The 25,335-nt window shown below is 39.8% G+C and overlaps 3 protein-coding genes across 12 annotated transcripts in view; 2 read left to right on the top strand and 1 right to left on the bottom strand.

Moving 5' to 3' along the window:
* The first annotated feature begins 1,846 nt into the window (after nt 1-1,846).
* Nucleotides 1,847-5,268, top strand: setb (SET nuclear proto-oncogene b). 2 transcript variants are annotated; one of them, XM_067423424.1, is made up of 8 exons: nt 1,847-2,165; nt 3,105-3,162; nt 3,246-3,388; nt 3,473-3,576; nt 3,663-3,776; nt 3,858-4,028; nt 4,115-4,250; nt 4,364-5,268. In XM_067423424.1, the coding sequence occupies exons 1-8, from the start codon at nt 2,093-2,095 to the stop codon at nt 4,366-4,368; spliced, it is 804 nt and encodes a 267-aa protein (XP_067279525.1). In that variant the 5' UTR covers nt 1,847-2,092; the 3' UTR covers nt 4,369-5,268. The 2 variants fall into 2 exon arrangements, with proteins under 2 accessions (XP_067279525.1, XP_067279526.1); XM_067423425.1 differs by having other exon boundaries at nt 1,851-2,165; nt 4,115-4,255.
* Nucleotides 5,269-6,800: 1,532 nt separating this feature from the next.
* dync2i2 (dynein 2 intermediate chain 2) lies at nt 6,801-11,749 on the top strand. Its single transcript, XM_067423981.1, has 9 exons — nt 6,801-7,184; nt 7,270-7,521; nt 8,379-8,488; nt 8,570-8,727; nt 9,346-9,455; nt 9,535-9,702; nt 9,950-10,182; nt 10,274-10,431; nt 11,391-11,749. The coding sequence occupies exons 1-9, from the start codon at nt 7,107-7,109 to the stop codon at nt 11,627-11,629; spliced, it is 1,506 nt and encodes a 501-aa protein (XP_067280082.1). The 5' UTR covers nt 6,801-7,106; the 3' UTR covers nt 11,630-11,749.
* The window catches only part of sptan1 (spectrin alpha, non-erythrocytic 1), a 35,004-nt gene continuing 21,416 nt past the window's right edge, over nt 11,748-25,335 (bottom strand). For 5 of the 9 annotated variants that reach the window (XM_067423971.1, XM_067423975.1, XM_067423977.1 and 2 more), the window contains 30 exons: nt 24,164-24,211; nt 23,424-23,515; nt 23,160-23,304; nt 22,885-23,066; nt 22,695-22,794; nt 22,352-22,549; nt 22,118-22,264; nt 21,913-22,016; nt 21,667-21,829; nt 21,423-21,437; nt 19,796-19,927; nt 19,567-19,704; nt 19,270-19,374; nt 18,973-19,181; nt 18,752-18,872; nt 18,538-18,659; nt 18,205-18,337; nt 17,979-18,077; nt 17,708-17,867; nt 17,510-17,586; nt 17,108-17,317; nt 16,721-17,017; nt 16,237-16,349; nt 15,753-15,770; nt 14,349-14,403; nt 12,953-13,149; nt 12,758-12,811; nt 12,531-12,677; nt 12,307-12,454; nt 11,748-12,207 (listed from right to left, as the gene is read on the bottom strand). In XM_067423971.1, coding sequence (XP_067280072.1) covers nt 12,082-12,207; nt 12,307-12,454; nt 12,531-12,677; nt 12,758-12,811; nt 12,953-13,149; nt 14,349-14,403; nt 15,753-15,770; nt 16,237-16,349; nt 16,721-17,017; nt 17,108-17,317; nt 17,510-17,586; nt 17,708-17,867; nt 17,979-18,077; nt 18,205-18,337; nt 18,538-18,659; nt 18,752-18,872; nt 18,973-19,181; nt 19,270-19,374; nt 19,567-19,704; nt 19,796-19,927; nt 21,423-21,437; nt 21,667-21,829; nt 21,913-22,016; nt 22,118-22,264; nt 22,352-22,549; nt 22,695-22,794; nt 22,885-23,066; nt 23,160-23,304; nt 23,424-23,515; nt 24,164-24,211 — 3,855 coding nt within the window. In that variant the 3' untranslated portion in view covers nt 11,748-12,081. The remainder of the gene's footprint in view (nt 12,208-12,306; nt 12,455-12,530; nt 12,678-12,757; nt 12,812-12,952; nt 13,150-14,348; nt 14,404-15,752; nt 15,771-16,236; nt 16,350-16,720; nt 17,018-17,107; nt 17,318-17,509; nt 17,587-17,707; nt 17,868-17,978; nt 18,078-18,204; nt 18,338-18,537; nt 18,660-18,751; nt 18,873-18,972; nt 19,182-19,269; nt 19,375-19,566; nt 19,705-19,795; nt 19,928-21,422; nt 21,438-21,666; nt 21,830-21,912; nt 22,017-22,117; nt 22,265-22,351; nt 22,550-22,694; nt 22,795-22,884; nt 23,067-23,159; nt 23,305-23,423; nt 23,516-24,163; nt 24,212-25,335) is intronic. The other 4 variants (XM_067423974.1, XM_067423980.1, XM_067423976.1 and 1 more) reach the window with 2 other exon arrangements.

Below are 25,335 nucleotides of genomic sequence, written 5' to 3'. Positions count from 1 at the left end.
AGCTAGAAAAAAATGTAGGCTATGATGACTGGACTTGATATCGCTTTAGAAAACTTGTAATCTTTATCTTGTCACACGTTTGTTTAGTTCGTTTTTTTCTTCTTAAAGGGATACTTCACCACTTTTTCATAGTAAAATATGTTATTCCCTTTACTAAAACGAGTTGACACATTTCTCTCTCGTCTCAGTGCGTGCACTTATCAGTTCATTCACTATGGTACCAAACAGAAATCAAGTTAGAAGCGACCAAACACCTCCACGTTTTCCCTATTTAAATACAGTTACACGAATAGTTGAACGATCAAGTATGGTGACACAAAATAAAACGTGGCACTTTTCTAAGCGGATTAAAAAGGAGAACTATAATGTATAGCGGAATAGCTTCTGAGAGTACTTCGACTTGGCGCAGTAAAAAGTCCTGGCTGAAACATCCTCCCTCACATCTCCCCTTCCCCTCTATTGACAGAATTGAGAGAGGGAGGGGGAGTTGTGAGGGAGGATTTTTCATCCGGGATTTTTTACTTTAGGTTTTAGGGTGCTTTCACACTTGGTTCGATTGCCTAGACCAAACCCAAGTTCAATTGCTCCCCCCTCCCCCGCTGGACTGTGTTCATATTATATTTTTTGGGTCCGAACCAGGTTTTTTTTGCGTCATCAAAGCAGTAGCTCTTTACCTGGTTGCTTAGTAACGACGGTACGGGTAAAGGCGGCAAAATGCATTATATTTTTGTTTTTGTTGGTTTTGTTACCAAAGCTTCAGTACATTTTGACACTTGCGTCTATTTGCCGTGAATGCACTGCAAATGCTCTAAAGAATGCTGAAGAAGAGCAGAAATTAGATTTACAGCTCTCTGCTTGCAGTATGTCAGTGAACACACACAAAACACACATTTTTATCAACTTAAATGTCATTAATAGCGGTTCAGTTCCTCAATTTAGTAAGATTGAATTCACATCAGCAGCGAACCGTACCAGAGTTCACATGAAACGAACCCCAGACCACCTCTTTAAGCGGACTCAGGTGCGGGTCGAGGATGCGCACCCGAGTTTGGAGGATCGCATTCATATCACCCAAACGAACCGAACTCTGACGGCAATCGAACACGGGTGCGCACCAAAAGTGCTAGTGTGAAAGCAAGTCACTGAGACGAGAGAGGTATGCATCAACTCGTTTTAGTTAAGGGAATAACATAGTTTAATATGAAAAAGCGGTGAAGTATCCAACTGAAGAAAACAACCATAAAAGCAAATATTTATTGATCAGTGACGGTAAATACAGTTATAATGTTGTTAAAGATTTCTGTTTAACATAAGTACGGCTCTTTTGAGCTTTCTATTCATCAAAGAATTCTGGAGAAAAAAAAGCTTATATCTAAGTTTTCACAAAATTATCAAGAAACAAAACTGTTTTCAACAAGTATAATAAGAAATATTTTTTGTTCAGCGAACCTACATTAGAAAAATATTTTTAAATGAAAAATCATATTTTAAAATAGAAAATGTTCCTTTAGGCTATTGTAATCATTTTTCAAAATATTACTATTTTACTGTATTTTTGATCAAATGAATGCAGCCTGTTTGAGCATAATAGAATTTCAAAAACAATGAAAAAATCTTAACAACTTGAAACTTGTGAATGACCAATGGTCAATATTGCATTTAAATTTCTTTGTTCAATATGTCTAGAGTTGCACACTTATATGCTATAGTTGTTCTGTGTAAAATGCTTTTTCTGCCCGAACCTAAACTCTTTTTTTTTATTCTAAGAATGTAGTTATTATATTATATTATAAGGAGGCGTGGCTCTTTATTCTCCTAAAGCGCGTTCTCGGGACGGCCAGAGTGAGCGCGCAAGCGAGGCGAGCACAGTGTCAGAAAAGAGGAGGCGCATGGTGTGATACGCATCTCTCATTTGAGTGTGCGTGTGTTGTATGTGTGCAGGGGAAGCGCAACACACGTTGTGATATTCGCACTTTACACTGAGCTAGAACCAACTTTATTTCCCCTTCTTTCGCTTTCCTCGAGCGGAGGAGGACGTTCCGGAGTTTTTGTTTCAGTAGAAAGAAGGCAAATCCTCGGCTGTGGAGGAATAATGTCGGCGTCGGCGGCGAAAGTGAGCCGAAAGGAGCAGAACTCGAATCACGACGGAGCGGACGAGACCTCGGGTAAAGTAATGGCGGCCTCCTGCGCACCGCCATTTTCAGTAACTTGCACCTTTTGCGTTTAAAGCACGAATATCCATTTTAACTATTCGCTTAGCATTTATTTGAACATTTAAGGAATGCCCGAGTCTGTGACCGTTTTATCAAGTAGAAGTCCGTTTATGTGGGGTAAGTTCAGCAAAATGATGTCGCGCGCACCGGAGGCCATGATGTTTCCTCGCGCGGCGGCTTTATTGTGCCACGCGCGACGAACATTTCGCTCGCGCGCCTTTTAGTTTATCCAAACGCACATTTCCTTATTGTTTTCACGTATGTGCCCGAGCGTGACGTTTTAAACCCATAGTGACTCGAAAATAATTTGTGCATTGTATTGAGCCAATATTGTGTGCTAACAGGCTAACTGGTTATTGTGTCTTCCCCGCCATCACGAGCCATTCCCGCATGTGTCACAAAACCACGCTGCATCACACATCAGCATAGACGCGTTTTAATGACGCTCGAGTGCGTCGAAATTACTTTCTGATCCGATCTATCTTTGTAAAGCACGGCAGTAATGTGTAATTCATTGGGGGGACGGTAAATATGGCCCAGCGCGTGGCCGCCTCTGTTTAAACCTCGCGGCCTTGCGCAGCTGCTGCTGAAACTGTACCGGATTGAGCTGGTCGTCCTGTTACACCTCGCTTTCACTTTAATCTGTCCTTTGTGATTTTTGAACCAGATCAGACTAGAAGGAAATAATGCTGCTTTTTGTTTTTATTATGATTTACGCAATGCATCGTGTTTACATCGCTCCTTTATGTATAGTTGCATGTGAATTTACCTTCTAAAGTCATGCTGCTTTTGTTAATCAATACAGAAATTGCATACGTGGGCAGTTTTATCCTACTACATTTTGTAACGTATGAAGAATGATTAATAAATCGTTATTTTATTGCATTTCAGAAAAAGAGCAACAGGAGGCAATTGAACACATTGACGAAGTACAGAATGAAATCGACAGGTAAGTTTGTCAGTGCCTGTTAAGTATTATTTGTAAGTGCATATTTCATACATTAGTTTTATGCTGCTTTTGTTGCTTTCTAGATTGAATGAGCAGGCGAGTGAGGAAATTTTAAAAGTAGAGCAGAAGTACAATAAGCTACGTCAGCCATTCTTCCAGAAGAGATCAGAACTCATAGCCAAAATTCCAAACTTCTGGGTCACAACATTCGTCAACCATCCACAAGGTAAGATATAGAAACCCATCCTTGGGTGTTTTCTGTGCTTTTACCGTGCAATTCTAATACATTGTTTTATGATTTGACTTCTAGTCTCAGCCTTGCTCGGTGAGGAGGATGAAGAAGCACTTCATTACCTGACCAGAGTGGAGGTCACAGAGTTTGAGGACATCAAATCGGGTTACAGAATAGATTTTGTAAGTAACCCCTTTCATCTGGTCAAGTTTAAAAGTAATGCACTGACAAACCAAATGTCTGACCTGTCATTATATCTCCTCTACAGTACTTTGATGAAAATCCATACTTTGAAAACAAAGTCCTCTCAAAAGAGTTTCATTTGAATGAGAGTGGTGACCCATCTTCAAAATCCACTGAAATCAAATGGAAGGCTGGAAAGGTGGGTTAACATTTTTTTTGGGGTCATTTTTGGAATGCGGTTCCTGTTTGGGTGTCTATTAACCAGTTATGTATGTTGCAGGACCTGACGAAGCGTACTGGACAGACACCGAACAAGGCAGGGAAGAAACGGCAACATGAAGAGCCAGAGAGCTTCTTCACCTGGTTTACCGATCACTCTGATGCAGGGGCTGATGAACTCGGGGAGGTCATTAAAGATGACATCTGGCCCAACCCCCTGCAGTACTACCTGGTATGAAATCTTATTATTGCTGAGCACTGATAAACACTTGCTGTGTTGGGTCAGAACTTGATTTAAAATTTTCTCTCTGCTCTCAGGTCCCTGATATGGATGATGAAGAGGGTGAAGGTGAGGAAGATGACGATGAGGAAGAGGAGGAGGGTTTGGAGGACATTGATGAAGAGGGGGATGAGGATGAAGGAGAGGAAGACGAAGAGGACGATGGAGAAGATGGTGAGGTGAGATACAGTTTATTCAAAGATTTGCTTTAAAATTGTTTGCATTTATCATCTGTATAAAAATCAGATCATAAGGTTTAATGTTTTTTTTTTTAACCTCTTTTTCAGGATGATGGGGAGGATGATTAAAGGCTGATAAGGACATATTCCATCACTTGTACCTGTTCTTTCCTTTTTGAAGTCATCCTCCAACCATGGGAGCAAAAAAGCTTTGTTTTTATTTTATTTTTTTATTTTTTGTGCTCCGTGTTCTGTTCTACTGAAGCCTCTCCTGTCCTGACCATGTCTAAACCCAGTTAATTCCCTGGACATACAATACCTGCATTGGAAAACTAGTGGCATCTCGTTGCTGAAGCCTCTTGCGTCATCTTTAATTACAACCATCTCCAAAGACCAATACAAAATATTAACAATCTGCACGTCATCCTCTGTAGACTAAACTGAAGTAAATAGCAGTTTATATATTAAATATATAAAATGATTTTTTTTTTCTGTGAATGGTTGTGAGTTGAAGTAATAAGCCATGGTGCAGTGATCTAATCATAGCGTACATACCTAGCCACTTTTTCTTTTTGTATATTTTCTTTAATGCAGAGGTGGGCCCCAAAGAGTTGACACTGTTTTTCCTATGTGATATATTGGACAAAAGGAAAGCACCAGCTAGCTCCTGTCACCTCTTGTAAATGATTTGGGGTCAATATCAGGGTATGGCAGTTATTATTGTTGACAGTTCAACGGGGTCGGGTGGGGCAAGTGGGCATTTGACGCATCAACATTTGGGTTTATGTTGATTGACTTTTCATTGTAATGTTTTACAGACACCCATGAGGTTTGAAACATTTTTAATAAAAACAAAACACAAAAAAACTTCCTCTTGTAATTTTGAGCTTGGCTAATTAAAGGATTATTTAAATGAGATAATAAAGCCTGTAGAATCTTAAACTACAACTTGTCTCTTCTCCACCTGTTTTCTTTGTTGGAGATATACAAATTAAAACATTTATTAAAATGTTTTTATATCGTTATTTTTTTTAAATGTTTTGATATGAAAGAAAATAACTTAATGTTTGTAAAAGTTTTTCTAGACAGTTTAGTTAGTGTAGTTTTGAATGGTTTGTCATTGAGTTGTGATTAGGATAATTACAAATGGTTAGGTTATTAATGTACCTATATTACATTTTTAACTGTTTATAACTATGTTGCTTTGGGCCTTAATCTCAAGATTTTTCATATTTAGGTCATCTTGGTTTATTATATTTAATTTACAGTGCGGTATATTAAGTATTATCATTACATTTTCATGAATGGTATATGAAAGCAAATCAATGCCTATTATATTTATCTAAACTTTGTGTGGTTGGTTAATTTTTTTTTAAAGTTTATGGTTATTTTATTCTGTGTTGATGTCCACAGTTTCCTGATGCTTTTACGTTATTGAATGTATTAATTCCACACAATGGATAGGACATCAGCCATTAATGACAATTAAAAAAAAAAATGTTTTCTGATTTTGATAATCATTTATGCCCAAGCATAACATGCAAATCCAGTTACAAGAAATACAGGGTAAACGAATTGTATCATTTGAAACTATTTATAAAATATGCAGTGTAATTCTACGATGACTAATGGCTTATCATTCACACACCATGTAGGCAAATGATATCAGTAAGTCCAATGTTGCCTCAAAATGAGAATTTAGGGTTTTGGTGGTGAGAGGAGGAAGCAATCCTTATCTAAACTTAAACAATACTTCTTAACCAGAGCTCTGAATTAAATGTTTGTGTTTCAATGAAAGTATGAAATTATTAATCTAAAGTTTTTTGCTGTTTTGCAAATCATAGAGGTACACTTTTCATGGTGTTTTATGATTTTGTAAGTTTGTGGTTTCCTTTTTAGAAAGATTTTTTTAGAGGATAAAAAATAAAGTTATCAAAAATTGTGACATTCAATTTAACTGTTATTTATTTAACTTAAAGCACCATGTAACACAACTTGGTGTCTTGTCCACCCTCATGTATTGATGTTTTCTTATACATAAATCATAGTTTTAATATCAACAAAAATATGTTTGTTGTCAATCAACTCACACGGAAGTGTCCTAATTCTACTAGATGCACATTTATCTTAACATACATGAGAGATTGTAGAGTGCACACATATGTAAAAATGACGTGAAAAGTAATATGAAACAAAATCAGGGAAAATTATTAATGAAAAAAGACAAGTTTAAATTAGACTTCTATTGTTTATTTCAAGGTTTGTGCCAGTCAATTATTAAAAATATATTTTTTAAACAATAAATGTATTATAAATTAACAGCACAGTCTTTGACGTGCTTGTGGATGTGTCCTTTTTATTATAAAATAAAGACTTTATCAACTAGCTTTCTTTCTTTTAAATTTTCAAAGCCTAAAAGGCACCGAGCTGTACGAATGACCAAGTACAAAGGGCCTTTTATAATATCAAAATGAAAGTGCGGAAAATAGGTTGACCAATCAGAAGCTAAAACCAGTGACGTTCTGCGCAAAGCCCACCATTGATTGGCTCACGGTATCTATGGCAGCGCCGTGGCGGATGTCACAACCAGCCAGGATAATCATGGAGAAACGAACTTCGCTGTACAGTGGCCAAATACAATCAAATTTCGTACAAAATTAGCAATGCTGTTGTGTCCCCCGTCATAGAAGCAGATGTGGATTCGTCGAACATAAAAAAATCCTTCAAAATGATGAAAACATGTGCTTTGTGAAACATAATCGCTAACGTAGCTCCCAGCTAACGTTAACTAACGTTAACGTCTTATTGAGACCAAGCATTTTGTATTCTAGCTTGCTGGCAAAGTTTGACCATGTTCACGGATGAAACGCTTGACTTAATTGGTGCTGAATCCACATGGAGAAAGTCACATCAGCAAACGCAAGAATCCGTAAGTTAACATGTTTGCTCACCTTCTCAAACCAGAATATCCATGCGCTTGTGTGATGGATCGTGTTTGTTTTATCCCTGCCCAGAGAGGCTGTCAAACTCTTCCAGTTCGCACAGCAGAGGTTGAAACTCAGTCCAAAGATGTGTTGGAAAACGGCACACAGACAGAAGACCAGATCAGCGAAACACTCTCCCTAGATCGAGACAGGTCTGACTTTCCTGGTTTAGTGGACTTTTTGCGTCGTGTTGAAGATGTGGTTATCAGAGAACTGGTGAAAAACTCCAAGAGTCACGCTTTTGATGGGTTCGAGGTCAACTGGGAGGATCAGAATGAGTCGGTGAGAGTCTTGAATCCAGAATTAGTATGGATTATTAAATAGTAAATTATGGAAGTTTGTTTCCACCACAGAATCAAAAAAATACTTCTGATGTGTGAGATATAAACGCACAATGGGTAGTTATAAAGTCAGAATTGATGTATAAACTAGTAGGCTAATTGTGAGTGAAAAAGGTAAGAATTGTGAGGAAAAAAACGCAATTGGTTGTAAAACGCATTTATATCTCTTAATTCTTAATTTTTTCTTGCAATCCAAGTTATCGCCCAATTCTAAGAAAGCAAAGTCCTAATTGTGAGAATGAGATATTAACTCGCAAATGAGAATTATAAAGTCAGAGTTGCAAGATATAAACTTACAAGAGTCCAAACTGAGATGTAAACTTGTAATTACGAGAACAAGTCAGATTTGTGAGAGAAAGTTGCAATTGCCAGTTATATCTCACAATTTACTTAAATTTTATCACACAATTCTGACTTTTTTCCTCACAATTCTAATTACACAAATCTGAGAAAAATGTCTGAATTGTAAAATATAAACTTGCAATTGTGATTTATAGTCTAAATCTAGAGATATACACTCATAATTGCTAGTTATAAAGTCAGAACTGAGATATAAGCAATACAAAAATAAAAATGTAGAATGGTGAATTGCAATTACCTTTTTAAATTACATCTCACCATTCTGACTTTTTCTCGGAACTCCAAATCAGTATTGTTTTGTTTTGTTTTTTGAGAAAGTTATATAGTGAGATAAAAATTCACAACTTTTTTTTTTGGAAACAATCTTTTATAGTAAATAGCGTTAATAATTGATTTAATTATATTAGAGTTTTGTCTTCCCGGTGATTTCTTGACCAGGTGTCCTGCATGTACCGCCTTCAGTATGTTGACGCTCAGGAAAGGGGTCTGCAAGTCACCAGTGTGTCCTGGAACTGCACTGGCTCGGTCATAGCCTGTGGATTTGGCCGGTAACAGTCTTTCCTCCATATAAACAGATAAAACCTGCAGTGTTGATTAAAGGAGTTTTAATAATGTATTTCTGGGGTTAGTGTGGATGATGGCGATTGGAGCAATGAAAAGGCTTATGTGTGCACGTGGAACCTGGACCGGCAGAACCTAAACCCAATGCGGCCAGATGTGATCATTGATGTGGCCACTCCCATCATGTGTTTGTGCTTCCATCCTTTGAGGCCATCTCTATTTGCTGGTACGGATACACGTTTAAAAAAGGGTGAATCACATATACACACATATATCTTTATATTTCACCTCAAAATGGAAAATATAAAAATGTGAAGTATTTTGCATAACGACATTGAAGCCTAAATTGAAGGACATTTTTGGCATTGTGAAATCATGTCTTGTTAGTTAAATAATACAGAAATAAAATTCCTGTCTGGGATACAGGTCTGGTTTCTATTCATCAAATAATCCTGAAAAATAAGTTTCCACAAAAATATTAAGCACTGTTCAAAGCAATAATTAATAATAATTAAAAAAATGTTGGAGACTGGAGTGATTAATTAATTGTCCTGAAAATAATGCAACAATGCCATAAATCTAAATAGACAGTTTTTATGCCAGATATAAATCTAAAGCATCCAGAAAAGAGCCATATGAACCAAACATTTATCAATATACAAGTCTGTAAATCAGCCATCTAAAAAAAAGTGCTATTCTCAGAATATTTTTACACTGTAGTATTTGCCAATAATATTCCTGAAGTGTTAAAAACAGAAAGCCATTCCCTCAGTTTTTGGGGACAAATATTCTCATCTGCTCATTTCATCAAGATCATTTCCATTCATCTTGTCTGTGGCATTAGGGGGGCTGTACAGTGGCGAGGTGGTGGTCTGGGACACCAGCCGCTCACAGGACCTCATTTTGGCTCAGACCGGAATGTCTGCAGATACCCACCGTGAACCAGTTTATCAGGTATATAAGCGTTTTTGATTGAGGCATGATGAACACACATTCAATGATATACAAATGCAGTTTTTCTGCGCATAAACAGGTAAACTGGGTCCCAGGAGCTCGCCGAGGGGAGTTTGTTGTACTGAGTGCTGGTTCAGGAGGAAGAGTTCTGTTGTGGACTATTGATGGGGCCGAAGCCAAACTCCTCTTGAGTTCTGGATATGCCCTTGTCCCACATCAAATGCCTCAAAGTGGGGTCGCAAGCAAGGTGGGTGTCGAAATATGGTCAAACTGATTACTTGTGGAGATAATATAATGGAACATATATACCCTAAGTATCACATGATTTTTACACAAACGAATGTAATCCAGGGTAGTTATGATATCTGATCTTCGCTAAATCAGAAAAAAGTTCATGCAGATTTTTCAAAAATAATGTAATAGTTTGTTTTTAGGATGAAATGTAATTTTTACATATTCACTCTAATACAATACTTTCTTTTCTCTCCCTGAAGACCCGAGGAAGCACCACTATAGGAGTAACCTCAGTTGCGCTTTCCCCGTGGGACCTGGACACATTCTTGGTGGGCTCAGAAGGAGGTCTTGTGCTCAAATGCTCCTTCAGCAGTGAGACAGTAGCAGCAGTGCCCCCTGATGGTGAGAGCGTGAGTCTGCGCGCCCCAATGCAATTCTCTTTCTCACCACGAGGGGGCCCTATACACTCACTCCACTTCTCACCCTTCCACAGGTGAGCTGTGCTATTTTGTTTTCTGCTTTGTGTAATATCTCCTTTAAGGCTAGTTGACAGTAATTGTAACATTTCTTGTTTCTGACTGTAGGAATCTTTTTGTAAGTGTTGGGACGGATGGTTTAGCTCATCTGCACAGTGTGCTCCAGCCCCGTCCCCTGCTGTCTCTACGGGTGTCCGATTCATATGTGTTTTGGGTGAGGTGGTCACCTACACGCCCTCTAGTCTTTGCAGCAGTCACAGGGCAAGGTGAGATGTTTGTAATTTCCTTATATACACTATAAAGCCCAAAGTATTGGGACAACCCTCCAAATCATTGTATTCAATAGCTACAGACCTCCAAAATTTGTGTGGCCTTCAGATTAGCTCAAGAACAGTGCGTTGAGAGCTTTGTGGAATGGGTTTCCATGGCCGAGCAGCTGCATCCAGGCCTTACATCACCAAGTGCAATGCAAAACGTTGCATGCAGTGGTGTAAAGCACATCGCCACTGGACTCTAGAGCAGTGGAAACGTGTTCTCTGGCATGACGAAACGTGCTTCTCTGTCAGGCAATTCGATGGACGAGTCTTGAGTTAAGCGGTTGCCAGGTGAATAGTACTTGCCTGACTGCACTGTGCCAAGTATAGTTTTGTGGACGGGGGATGTTGTTTTTCAGGGGCTTGGCCCCTTAGTTCCAGTAAAAGGAATTCTTAATGCTTCAGCATGCCAAGACAATTTCATGCTCCAAACTTTGTGGGAACAGTGCCTGTTCCAAAATGACTGCATACCAGTGCACAAAGCAAAAGACATGGATGAACGAGCTTGGTGTGGAGGAACATGACTGGCCTGCACAGAGTCCTGACCTCAACCCGATAGAACACCTTTGGGATGAATTAGAGCGGAGACTGTGAGCTAGGCCTTCTCGTCCAACATCAGTGCCTCACTTCACAAATGCGCTTCTAGAAGAATGGTCAAAGATTCCCATAAACACACTCCTAAACCTTGTGGAAAGCCTTCCCAGAAGAGTTGAGGCTTTTATAGCTGCAAAGGGTGGGCCAACTCTATATTAAACCCTACGGATTAAGAATGGGATGTCTTTAAATTTCATGTGCATGTAAATGCAGGCATCCCAAAACTTTTGGGAATATAATGTTTATAAATTAATGAAAGCATGCTCTGTCATTTTTATTTATAAAAATGTTTAATAATTTAATTTTAACTTTGGCAGGTTTGGTCCAAATGTTTGATTTGGGTAGAAGGTCTTTAAGGCCAACCGCCACAATAGACCAGAACACAGGAGGTCAGCCATCTTATTGCCTGGAGTTCAACCCCAAACACACAAATCTGATGGCAGTGGGCAATGCGGATGGTACCATCAACATCTGGCAGCTCAGTGCGGAGTTAACGGAACAAGGTGCAAAGGAGGCAACAATACTGGAACAGCTGGCCAATGAGGTGACAGACTGAGACCTTTATAGTATTTTTCTTTACTTTTTCTTAAAACGTTTATTGTAACTTGTATATATGCATATAATGTTAAAACTGTATTTATGCTTATACTCCAAATAAAAAACACTGACAACCCTTTCCAGTTATAACCAGTAGCGTTTATTTAAGCACACTGCAGTCTTGTGGGTGATGTTACAGCATATCCTCTCTATAGGCTTGTTAAACAAAGCAAAGCACTTAACAGCTAAAACAATCACGATAAAATGCAGACAGATCCACTACACTATTGTCAGTGAAGCATGAGGAAGTGTCAGATAAATACGCAGGGTTAAGAGTGATAGCAAGATACAGATATTGCTATACTGGATGCTATAGAGAATTTTCATTTCAGATCCATGCAGTTTGGCCTTGTGTTATTGTGAAGGGGAAAACGCATCCCGATTGGTCACTGGCAGGCAGGGGGCGGGGGATCAGTTGACGAAGAGCGAGCGGGTGAATTCCACAAAGTCGAAAGCTGACGGGATCTCGCGGCCCTTGCTGTCCAGGTAGGGCTTCATATGGGAAATGCAGTAGTCTGCCTGTTCCTTCGTCAGGTTCTGTAAACACAGAAGGTCATTAAGTTCATCTTTTAACACCAAACATGAATCCGAGGCCAAAATTGTAATACCAGTTGTAAATCACATGGGTTTGTGTACCTGGTAGAGTTCTTCCTTGGTGACGTAAGGTTTGTTCTCTGCACTGAGAGCACGGAAAGCGCTCTCGATTTCCTCGCTTGACTTCACATTCTCTGTTTCTCGGCTGATCATGAAGGCCATGTACTCCTGCAAGGACACGTTTCCATCCCTGAATAAAACAAAATGGTTAGCTCATCAACAGAAGGAGCACAATATTTAGCACATCCATAGAAGAGGTTTCTCGCCTGTTTGGATCCACTATGTCCAGGATGGACTCAAACTCCGGGTCTGGTTCTCCTTCTTCAACCATGGGCAGGTCATAGCCCAGAGACCGCAGACAAGACTTGAACTCCTGATGGTTTAGACGTCCAGATTTTTCTTTGTCGAAGTGCCTGAGAAAAAAACAAAGCATTACATTTTTAGAACACTTAGATAAACACATTACAATGCTAAATTTAAGTGGAAAACTGACTTGAACATCATGCTGAACTCCTTCAGGGCCTCCTCTGTTACTCCCGTGGTGTTTCTAGAACAGAATTGCGAGAACCATCAGTCAAGGTAATTTGACTCAGAACCAATCAAGTTCATTTCACTAATATCCGATCTAAAGAAGATTATAAAAATATAATCTAAATATCTCATTGTAGACTGGTTTCTGAGGCGTCACCTGGCTTGGATCTGTTGTTCCAGGTTGTGTTGCATCCTCATGCCCAGCTGGTCGAGCTGGTCCCACTGTTGGGCCAGACCCACGGTGCTGTGTTCTGTGTATTTGTTGTCCAGGATCAGCGCCTCTTCCATGGCTGCTCCCAGATCCTCGATCTTCTTCAGCTGACTGCGCATGGCACGGATCTCCTGGTGCTTACGCTGCAGAGAAAGCCAAAGGGAAAAGACACTGAAAACAGAACTTAGAGTTTAGGCTGTCCATTTATCTGTTACAATCTCAGGTTTGAGGCTTATGTAAGCATTTTATTGTCCTCTTTACTGCAGGCTTAAACATTTTATAGATTTTTTTTTTTTACATGATTTTCCATTTATTTGTGATAATTGGATTATTTGTGAGTATTTGGATACCATTTTATATAAACAGGACAGAAAGAGTAACTTTTAGCTTATGAAAAAAATTGGTAACACTAGTTCAGGGTCCAATTTTCACTATTAAAGCTGCACTATGTAATTTCTCCGTCCACTAGAGGGCGCCTATTCAAAACAAAAGCGTAGTTTGATGATGCCAAGTTTGAGTTCAGAATCTTAGGACATGTGGTCTTCACCTCACAGCCAGTGGAAAAGAATCAGTATAGGACTCATGTTCATGAATGTGATTTTTAACGTTACTGTAGAATGAAGCAGAGCAGGACAGTGACGTGGAGCTGAGCAAGGCCGCTGGAGTGATTGTAGAGCAACACACGGCTTGAGAGCACCGGGACTTTTATTCCACTTTTCCGGTCATGAGTATGAGGTAACAGCTCTGTTTATCATATTAGATACATTTAAGTGTGTTTAGAATTATGTTATGACGTTACTCTGTGTGTTCGTTGGATGCTGCTGTGACACTTGTTTCACACTTCTAAGAGTAAAGCGTTTCTGCAGAATAAAACCGGAAACCGAAGGTAACGCACATATGGTGAATTGACAGGCAACTCCCTCAGACGCTATGCTCAGACGTCCTGGCTCCTTGGTTAAAATAGCAATTTTCTCACAATTTACAAATAGTTGGAAACATTTGGTATATTGTAAGAACTCAACTAAAAAAAATATATAACACTGGCCGAGTGGTTTTTGGATATTTTACTGCGAAAATACGACATAGTGCACCTCTAACTAGTTGTTCACTAGCATAAATATTTCTAGGATATTGACTGTTTATTAGTACATATAAAGCACAGATTACTGCTTTATTCTGGATGACCATCCCTTACTCCTACCCAATAATGTTTCAATATATTACTTTTATTGTATTTTTGATCTAATAAATGCAGCCGATGGTGAGCATGAAACACTGAAAGAAATCTTACAGACTAATTGATCAGCTTCCCCAATTATTCATTCACTGATCCTAAACTCACCTTAGTGGCCTCTAGCTGTGACTCTAGAGTTCCGGATTCTTCCACCATGCAGGACCTGTCCACACACAAAGCGATGAAACCAGCAGCAGGAGTCCAAGAACACATGACACATCCACCCAAAAACATCTCACTCACTCCACATGCCAGTCTACAAGAGCGGCTCCAACCACAGCGGCTCTCACTACACTAGCTCAGTTATTCTGTTAACTATCATTAAAGAATAATTTCCAGAGTTAAAATGGTCTATTTTTATGAAGGATTTATATTGTTTAAATGGGTTTGCACAACCTGTGTCGTTACTTCTAAAGCTGTAACCTAGATCTTTTTGAATTTCTTGTACATGGCAATAGGACTTACCAATTGTTTTGTAGTAGATATGGAGTACAAACTATAAGCCACCCCAGAAAGCAACTACAATAACCAAAGTCATGCTAACGAAGCCAACTTATATCCATGGTAATCCAGAGACCATGCTTGATTAGGGCTGCTGTCAACAGGGTTAGAAACTGCTATATTTGTAAAAGTACAGATCTTGCAAAATGTGCAAAATCAACAATTCAGAGTTACTCAACTAGCCATATTATAAATGTAGGAGTCCAAAAAAATGTTAATGCACAGATGTTCAAATTCAGATCAGGATATTGAAAATGTCTATAAGTAGTTTTCAATTATGGAAATCACATTGCAGTTTCCACCCTGATTCTGGTGCATGAACATTTTCCTTGAAAAAACAAAAAACAAAATAAATAAATAATGAAACGTGGGGAAGAAAAGAAGGTTAAAGAATGAGATGAAGTGTTCACACTCCTCAACAACGGTGCTGAATGTAGCCAGGCTTTTTGGATTAAGAAGCTGGAAGGGTTCATCTCAAAAAAAGGCTCACATCGCAGTGAATGTTAGTAAAGGGGATTGAACAAACACACAGAGCCTTTACAGTGGGGATCAGACTCGAGTGCATGAGGAGAAGAAAACCCAAAAAGGTGTGGGGTGAGGGGTAAGAGGCCAATCAGAGGAGGAAAAAAGGTAGAAGACCTTCCAGAAAGATCATCATCGACTTCATACTGATAGACTCGGATTACCCTCCGATAGGCTATGCTATTCAGAGACGGGGGAGGTGGGAGATGAAGAGGGAATGGGGAAAAAAAAGAGTGTGAAAAAACAGAAGGGAACACATCTGGAAATATATAGTCAAAACATATGATAAAATATGCAAAATATATGTAAAGTGAGATTCTTCTTGATGACACCCTGCATTAATTCTAACCAAATTATTGGTCTATTCTGACCTGAAACCCCCTTTATTTTATACCAGATCTGTGTCCATTGGCTGACATGTAAAACGATTCATACACATTCACACACAAACATACTCTAGTAAAATATTTTTAAAAAATTGATATTAACCCATCCAGAAGGTATGTCCTGATTAGAGAAATGATCCCAAGCGTCACGGTAGCAGCGAGTAGGTCGAAGGAATGGGGAAAGTGAGACAAATAAGGGAGGGAGGGAGAGAGAAAGAAACAGTTAAAACATTGAGCGGTGACATTAATGCCACTACTCAACACTCACATGAAAGCTCATGTGACCAGCGCAAAGCACTGCTGTAGCATATCAAGCCCAGGTGGGTTTACATTGTGTGACCACATGAAGCTTCACCCAAACAGACAACATGGCAAAGCAGGCAATGACTTCAAACTATAAAAACAGTGGATGAAACAAATGAAAATGGCCTAAGAAAGTTACATGGCGATCAGGAAAGCTTGATCAAATTTTAACAGATGTGTGTGATGTCATGCATTATGGGGTGTGTGTTTAATCCTCGATGTGCATAACTCAACTATAATGAAAGAGAACACAACAATAAGTAGTGCATGCTGGTCCCCTGTACCTGGTCTCTTGTAGCCATTGGTGGAAGGCATTGGCATGTTGGGCAAACTCTTGTCTGAGTTTATCGTTCTCTTCCTGTCTCCTCTGCTCCTTCTGTAACTCCAACTCTCGCTCCTATAAAGCAAAGACAAATTAAATCAGTTATATCAGTTTTTGTTCAATTTCACCAATGAAAATAGTTCCAAACAAAGCCACACATGTTGTGTGTGTTCAATGCTTTTCTCATCTAATACAATAATGACTTTTGAGGTGCAATTTTTCATCCAGAATTGGGTTATGTTAGCTACTGATGCATTAACTAATGTTACCAAATGAGACCTTATTGTCCAGTCTTACTACACGTTAAAATTTCATTAGCATCAAACAAAGCACATTTTTTGTTTCAGATATTCAGCAATCATCTCAAAAGTCAAATGTCATCCAATTAATTAACATATATTGGTCTACTTCATATACACAAATAATTTAACTAAATTATACTTCACCTTGATGATCTTCTGAAGGTTTCTCCAGGTCTCCTCTAGAGCCTCCATGGTAAACCAAGTGTATGGGTTGGATACCACTTGGTAACTCTTGATCTGGCGATCAAGTTCTGCCAGTTGGCTGAAGTCGGCCTCTGCAGAGCTGAGTGAAGAGCGGAAGGCGTCATGGGCGTCCCGCAGGGCCCTGATCTCCTCCAGAGAGTTACACCGCACGGGGTCAGTCAGATCTTCTTCAGCGTTCTCAAACCAGCTGTTGAAGGCTGAGGCCTTCTTGGCAAAAGTGAGGAAAAGATCCTCGACCTGGATGGAATGGGAATCATAAGAACAGGGCTTCCAGACACAAAACAGAATAAAATTTCCTCACTTTAGGCAAAATGCCATTCTTCACACCTTTCTGAAGTGCTCCTGGGCTTCCAAAAGCTTCTTCTTGCGGGCGGCTGAGTTGGACAGCAGCTGGTTCCAGCGCTTCATCAGGGTGGCATGACGAGCTTCGATGGCCTTGGACTGCACGTGTTTGGCTGCCAACAGCTGGTCTTTCAGGGCTGTGATGTTGGTGATGCCCTCCTGCTGGAAAGCCTGAAGCCCTGCATCAAAGGTTTCCTATGGGCAGAAGAGGTAGAGTCAGATTTGACAGTAAAGCTTGAAAGGATTTGTTGTGCTGAAGGTATAATGTTTAAAAACACTCATGTAACCACCAAAAATATACAATCGAGACATTTTAAAGGACTATATCTTGAATATGCTTTACGAATGCGTTGTAGGTATGTTTTTCATATGCAATGAATGTCACACCTGTTTGGTGAGCAGAGTCTGCACCGAGGAGAGATCCCGACCATAGTCATCAGTCTTCAGACTGTTTTCTTTCTCACCTGATCAAGCCAGAAACAAATGGATTACAGGGGCGAAAAGACAAAATAGCAGTTTATGTCTGGCCAATCCTACTTTTAAATGAGAGTTTCCTCTCATTTGCATGAAATATCATTAACTCACCAATCCATGACTCCACCACATCAGCCTTCCAGTTGAACTGCAGGAAGGCAGAGTTCTCATCCAGCTTGGCTTTCCTCTGAGCTGCAGCTCTCTCAAGCTCTGTCACCTTCCCACGCAGGGCCTTCATTTTAGCCATGATGTTCTCCACATTGTGGTTCTCCTGCACAAAACGAACAATATGATGTAATGATATTGCTATCAACTCACATTAAACCTCAAAGAAACTGTCTGTGATTTACAGTATATGGACTTTCTAATAGTTGAACGATACCTTTTTGATGAGTTCATCTCCATTGGAACACACATCATTCACTCGGTCTCTGTGCACTGTAAAATCGGTTTCAAATGCTTCATGTTTCTTCAGCAAGCCCTGGAAACGAAGAGCCAAATTAAGACAGTTTTGACACAAAAAAGAAGATCCAAGATTAAGCTATAATCAGCTAAATGTGGTTTATTTTTCATTGAGTTCATCTGATGAATACTATAGATTTTCACACCTGCACGGCTGCCAGGGTATCACCGTAATCTTCACTTCCAACCAGGTTCAGTTTCTCATTAATCCAGGCTTCCTCTTCTTCCACATTCGCCACAAACTGCTGGTATTCCAGCGACTCCTCAAGCCTCTGCCCGCTAAAAAAAGAAAAGCAAACCAAACCATTTTTAAATTCCTGTCCAAGGCAATATATACTACCATTCAAATGTTTGGGGGTTTATAAGATAAAAAAACTGAATATTTAATCGAAAATGCAGTGAAAACAGTAATGTTATTTAAAATATTATTACAGAAAAATAGCCCAGAAAAAAGTTAAATAGTAAAATACAGTTCTCACCGAGCCGCAGCCAGATCTTTCAGTTCCTTCCAGTGCTCCACAAACTGGGCCAGCCTCTGCTGGATCTCCTCCTGTCCTATGGTGTTGTCGTCAGACAGCTTCTTCCCAGTCTCCAACACAGACTGCAAGGCCATGAAAATACTGTGAGCATTCAGGATTACGATTAACTTGAAACTTGTCAAGACTTAATTTCCATGAATCGGTGCCTCCTGACCTGAATGGCCGGCTCGTGCGCTCCCAGCTCAGCCTCCAGCCTCTTGTGCTTTTTCCTCAGATTCTGTACTCCTGTCAAATCACGTCCGTAGTCCTCCGAGCTCACCAACAACTTCTTTTCCCTAATGGAAGAGAATGAATTAGATCTCGTATACAACCTTAAAAGAAAAAAAGGTTAATGTGTGATACATTTTAGACAACTCGGAAAGACATAAACCATACTTGATCCAAGATTCCTCATCGTCCAGATCCCTGAAGAACTGGTGCAGACGATGCGACTCGTTCAGCTTGGCACGGCGTCCAGCAGCCATGCTCTTAATTTTGACGAAGCGTCCGTTAACGGCATCACGCTTGTCCTTGACTTGGGAAGTGTCGAAGGCATTGCTGGCCATCAGGCTGTCAGCCTGGCCGTTAAGATCCTTCAGACGATCCTATAAGAGCACAAAGACACTGATGAGCCATCAGAATGTGCTAACTGAACAGAAACTGATGAGTCTGGCGTTATAGTCGGTGAGCTACCTCATGAGCAGAGATGTCAGCCTCCAAAAGCTGGTGCTTTTTAAGCAGATTGTTGACTGAGGCCAGATCTTTCCCATAATCCTCAGAGGCAAGAAGAGCCTCAACCTAGGAGCAGAGGAAAAATGTCAGAGTTCATGGATTAATTCTAGTAAGACATTGTATAATTACACCAATATATAATAAAATAATAATAACTAATTAATTATAATTATTATTAGATTAAAATATTATATTTAAGTCAGGAATTAAGTGAAGACCTACCAAGAACTAAGTAGCTATTTATTTGCACATAAATACCTCAGACAGCCAGAAGTCAAAGTCCTTGATGCCAGTGTTGAAGTTCTGCTGCTTGTTTGCCTCCTTTAGTTTCTGACTCTTTTCAGCAGATTTGTTGACGAGGAACTGCCACTGCTCATCCAGAGCGTTAAGACGAGCCTGAGGGCAAATACGAGCGCGACCACAGCAAAATGAGCACAGGCCATAACTCACCAGCTTCCTATTTCTGAAATGCTTCTGAAACTGTTACCTTGACAGCATCCTCACTTCCAGCACAAGCACCTCTCTGGATGAGAGCATTGCCAGTGTCTATCACCCCGCGGATACGATCAGCATTAGCGTGCAACTCAGCCTCAAAAGCCTGGTGCTTCTGGTGCTTACTCTGAAAGTGGCAAGAAAGCGAAATACAGCTAAACTGAGCCACACAGTGAAGTCATGCAAGAGTGCTGTGTGTAAAAAAGCAATAGCTGGTTTTGGATCTACCTCTGTAGATGTGTATAGGACACTGATATAAACATCTGTGTAAAAACTCAATATCTATGAAAGCAGTGCATATTCAATCCCACTGTATCCTTTATGTGTGCGTTTTATGTGGTTGCTTTTGTTTAGTGAAAGGTAATGTCTTATCTATAATCACAAAAGTGCACTTTTCAAAATGAAAATGTGTACATTACACACACAACAACAACAACAACAACAACAACAACAACAACAACAACAACAACAACAAAAAACTGAATGTGAAGTGACTGTGAATTAGCAAACCATCAAACAAGGACCAAACACATAACGTGGAACTCATTCTATAAACATGACACATTCAAAGCCTGATGGAACATTCAATAAAATGAACTGGATGCCATCCAGCACACAATAAACTCTGTGGAGAATCTAGGAGTTGGGGTGTTTTGTCTAAGATCATTCCACATTTTATATCACCCAGAGAGATGGAGAGAACGAAAAAAAGCACTTCCTAATGGCTCATCGAAAGCATTTGCTGAGACACTCAAAAAAAGCAGGGCTGCTGGTACCGTAACTGCATATGGATTCTGGCTGTAGCACACATGTAACCGATTCTGTTGTTTTAACAGTATTCCACAAAAAGCAAAGCAGAATTAATAGTTTAAAAGCACCTCTCCAGCTTCTCTTTCTGGGTTAAAACAGTATTGTGGCTATGTTTGGAATAGCATCCTACCATACACTACTATTACAGCATGCATATTAGATGAAGTATGTAAATAATTTGTATGCATGTATTTGGATGACTAACTACTACATTTATCAAAATGTGCAGCACAATTAGAGTATGTGGTAGGTGGAATACTCTGGATAATGTGCTCAACTTGACCTTGACTTGCGTGGGATACTGTGGATAATGCGCTCAACTTGACCTTTCATGTGAACTGGACACATTTAACATTTTTATTCTTAACTATTTGATTGTATGACTAAGAGTTACAATTTTTAACTTAAAAACTTGGAAAGTTACATAATGAGGTCACATAATGAATAGTATGAAGTATTTTACTATGCCGTTCCAAACACAGCTAAAATGTTCCTTTTGTTAAAGATAGCTCTAAGGTCCACAACTCTGTGAGAATCACAGGTTTTCTGTGTGGAACAAATGTAAATCAAGACATCCCAACTTCAAATGACACAACAAGAAAATGGAGGCCACACCCAGCAATTAAAAATTAAAGGCTGCAGCGATGGGGCACGGGAAGGAACAATGACAAGCAGCTGATGATGCTATACAAAGCGAGACACATAATAGACATACGGAACTCAAATACACATTTACAGACAAAACAATACGACGACGGACAAGTGGAGAGACCCTACTGGGTTAGTTAGCTCGGGCACACTACTGCACTTACCAGCAGCTTGGACAGCTAGAAACAGACAATGGGAACACAGACAGAGGTTTAATTTAATTTCCTATATAATAAAACACTTGGGGTTGGTTGAGACGGGGATAACAAGAGAAACAAATTTTAATTTGCACTTGAATTTATTATGGTATTAATATTTACAAGGTTAGACTTAAGCGGGATATTCATCTTTAGAACTTTAGAAAAACTGAGAACTGAGAAAAACTGGATGCCTGAAGTGTGACGTTACCTGGATGTTAGTGGGGTCCTTGTAAGACTCGTCAGTGGCGGTCTGAAGTTTCTCACTGATCCATGCTTCAATCTCATCTACGTCTCTGCTGAACTGCTGCAGAGTCTGTGACTCACCCAGCTTAGAGCGTTTTTCAATCATCTGTGCCTTGAGACGGCGCCACCTGGAGGTCAGAATTAAATTAACATCACACAAAAACAAATATTTACATGGGACGGATTCAGTATAAAACAGAAGGAGCCCAACCTGTCCAAGACTTCATTGCGGCGATTAAAGATTTCAGGCTTAGCGTAGTGGTCAGCACTAATGAGCTGGTCAGCAAAAGACTGCAGTGCTGCAATCTTCTCTTCCTGCAACGACAGACAAATTGAAATGATTAGCACAAAAAAACTTTAAATTCAAATTATGTTGAGATGGACTACATTATCATATCACCATGGAGCTAGCTGACCTGAACATTGATAGCCTTGTCAAAGTCCTCATGTTTCTTGATGAGGGCCTCCACACTGTCCAGGGAGTCTCCCTTGTCATCGCTGGCCAAGAAGGCCTCGCGAGCTGCCATCCAGTTCTCAGCCTGCTCGCAGTCACGGTTAAATAGCTGCAGAAGACAAAAAGAAACAATGTTTTTTGACTGCAACATTTCCCAATGTCAAAGTGTTGTGTTAAAAACATGGTCCTTGCTGACCTGCAGCTCCAGACATTGGTCCAGCATCATCCTGCGCTGAACCCAGGCCTTCTCCAGGTCAGCACGCTCTCGGTCAAGAGCCCCCAGCTTCTGTTGGATCTCCGGGCTGGCGTAGTGGCCACGGGCAAGAAGCTGCTGTCCAAATTGCTCAAAGGCCTGGAAGGTGCCTGCACGTGCATCGATCTCAGTACGGTGTTCCTACAAAATGTGAACATGCGAGTGTTTAAAAAAATCTGCTTCCTTTGCACAACCCTGTTTAGTCCAACAATTAAATAGTATTATTAAAAGTAAAGAGTACGGTGATAAAATATAGATTACAGATGTTTCTGGCAGCATTCAGTACCTGATGTCTCTCCAACAAGGCTTCAGCTCCAGTGACGTCTTTGGCCAACTCATCAGAGGACACAAGCCCTCTGATGCCATTGATCCAGGACATGAGATCTCTGTAAGAAAGAAACAGATTTGTTTATAGACTGCTTATACTACTTCTCGAAGTTGTTCCTTTTGCATCTCTTTTTATTTATCCTTCTCACCTGAAGTCACTGAGGAAGCGCTGCAGGTCATGAGAGTTGCCCAGTTTTTCTTTGCGTTGGTCAGCACGACCCACCAGGCTGCTCCAGGCCGTGTTCAGCTCGGTGCACTTCTCCTGAATGTCATCCACAGCCTCAGGATGAGACTGAATCAGACGCTCTGCAGTCTCGCCCAGAGAGTTCACCTGCCACAGGGAGAAGAGTATATTTAGGTGATGTCCTAGGCAAGGAACCAACCAAGAAAACTCAAACTAAACCAATGAGGATGAACATTTTACCTTGTCTCCTAGAGCGGCCAGATCTCTCTCAAAGCCTTCGTGCTTACGTTGCAGAGCCTGCACACTGGCGAGGTCATGGCCGTAGTTATCGGTGTTCAGGGCTTGGTTCTTCTCTTCAATCCATTCCTTGGTCTCATCTGCATCCCTGTAAATCACACACAAAGCTGAATTTCTCAGCACTTCACGTGTCTCACATCATCCAAGTACAACAAGAACATAACATTATCAATGAGAGATAGTTTTAATAATTGCTATAATATATACCTGTGGAACCTCTGCACTTCATGAGCACTACCCAGCATGTTGCTTCTGTCTTCAGCCATCTGCTGCAGGGCCCTCCAGCGGTTGTTCAACTCCTATACACAAACATCAAACCATTAGCAACCAATCAGAGCTCACGTTATTGGTCTACATAAGACAATAATGAGATCCTTCACAGCAGGCAGAAGATTCATCTTGAATGATATCATTTGACTGTTGAGAAACATTTTTTTTTTTGTGCAATGAATATTCAGAAACATGCTTAACAACAATTCCACTATACAAAGCACTACATACATGCTTCTAAATCCATACTTTGCTCTTCATATCCACAGCAAAAGCAACCGTATGGATGAATGGCACAAACAGAAAGGCTACAACATTTAAGCACAGTGATAACAGTTAGCAAATATGTAAACTTGGGTGGATGCATCTGCCACAAACTGAAAAAAGAAGTGTTAATGCATTCTAGAATGGCCGTTTTACCCCTACCAAAAACAGATGCCACAAAGACATAAAGGAGTTATTTCAAATGGCCAACATATACTCATGAAAGGAAAAGGGGTTGGAGAGGGATGCAACTGCACAGTTGATGGTTCATTAATGGGACACAGGGAACCAGAGAACATGGTAAACGTACAAGACCACCACAATGAGTTAGTCTTTCAGGTACACAGGGCACAATGCATGATTTAGTAGAATGGGTTGTTGTGGGATTGCAACAACAGAACCTAGGATCTTACCTTAATAGTATTAAAGTTGGCCGTTGTTTGAACAGCCAAGCGAACAGACTATATTGGAGTAGAAAATTTGTACACAAAAAAAAGCAGACCGTAAAGGAACAGACAAGAAAACGCATCAATCAATCACCATGTAAATTAAAGGTGCCCTAGAATGAAAAATTGAATTAACCTTGCCATGGTGAAATAAAAGTTCAGTACATGGACATCACATACTGTGAGTCTCAAACACCATTGCCTCCTACTTCTTATGTAAATCTCGTGAATCCAAAACACCAAGGTAAAAAAAAAAAAGTGCTTCTCAACATAAACCCAACTGTGACGCAAGCGTTGGGGATCATTTATCATTAAGCAGTAAGTAGCGATTTATCCACTTATTGACTGTTTAAACAATTTCTGATTAAACTGAAAGTTTCTTAGAGACAGCATTTTCTAGATAACACAAGATGCTTACAGTAACAATAGGAAACACCAAGTAACATTACCTTACAAAACTAAATAGTGTGTCTAATGACAAAGGGTAATATTATTTTGTATTACAAAATATAACTATAGATACTTTGCTCGATCCTTCTAGCAAACGTCAGCTTTTCCACCATATAAGTTAAAACGAAAGTCATTTGACAAGGCTATTCATTTTGTAAAAATATAAGTTATATATTTATATTTTTGAGAACTGAAGTATGGTGTTTCCTATTATGTTTTTGCGTATTTGTATTTCAGATTAGGCTACATCAAAGTCACTGCGTAGCCTACATTGTGACTAACGTTATATAAACATGCAATATCTTTGACGAAAAAAGACAAGTCTAAAATGTAGACTGAATGACACTAAGCAGAACATCTCAAATGGAGATTGCTGAAATGCAGCTTACTGGTTTATTGGTGTTTTCAGATCATCCGCGAGCGAGAGAAAGCTTGCGTGCATATGGTTACCAGATTGGACATGTTTAGGGAAAAACCCTGGATAGCATACAGGTTTCTTTTCACAGCAAAGCTCTGTTTGGGGGATTTAAATGACTGAAATCTGGCAACCGCACATACGCGAGCTCTTTCTCGTGCGTGGATGATCTGAAAGCAACAATAAACAAGTAAACTGCATTTTATCAATCTCCATTTGAGATGTTCTGCCTAAAGTGTCATTTAGTCGGTCTGTGTTCTGTTAGGACGGTCAG

The sequence above is a fragment of the Pseudorasbora parva genome, chromosome 18 (assembly GCF_024679245.1).
Source record: "Pseudorasbora parva isolate DD20220531a chromosome 18, ASM2467924v1, whole genome shotgun sequence".
Lineage (NCBI taxonomy): Eukaryota > Metazoa > Chordata > Actinopteri > Cypriniformes > Gobionidae > Pseudorasbora > Pseudorasbora parva.
This window is presented reverse-complemented; position numbering and strand designations above follow the sequence as displayed.

Excerpts from the sequence above, each read along its gene's own strand:
- dync2i2 (XM_067423981.1), top strand. The coding sequence starts at position 7,107 with ATGTTCACGGATGAAACGCTTGACTTAATTGGTGCTGAATCCACATGG. Across the intron at positions 8,728-9,345 it reads GAGGCCATCTCTATTTGCTG|GGGGGCTGTACAGTGGCGAG; the intron begins GTACGGATACAC and ends CTGTGGCATTAG. Across the intron at positions 10,183-10,273 it reads CACTTCTCACCCTTCCACAG|GAATCTTTTTGTAAGTGTTG; the intron begins GTGAGCTGTGCT and ends TTCTGACTGTAG.
- setb (XM_067423425.1), top strand. The coding sequence starts at position 2,093 with ATGTCGGCGTCGGCGGCGAAAGTGAGCCGAAAGGAGCAGAACTCGAAT. Across the intron at positions 3,389-3,472 it reads ATTCGTCAACCATCCACAAG|TCTCAGCCTTGCTCGGTGAG; the intron begins GTAAGATATAGA and ends TTTGACTTCTAG. Across the intron at positions 4,029-4,114 it reads ACCCCCTGCAGTACTACCTG|GTCCCTGATATGGATGATGA; the intron begins GTATGAAATCTT and ends CTCTGCTCTCAG.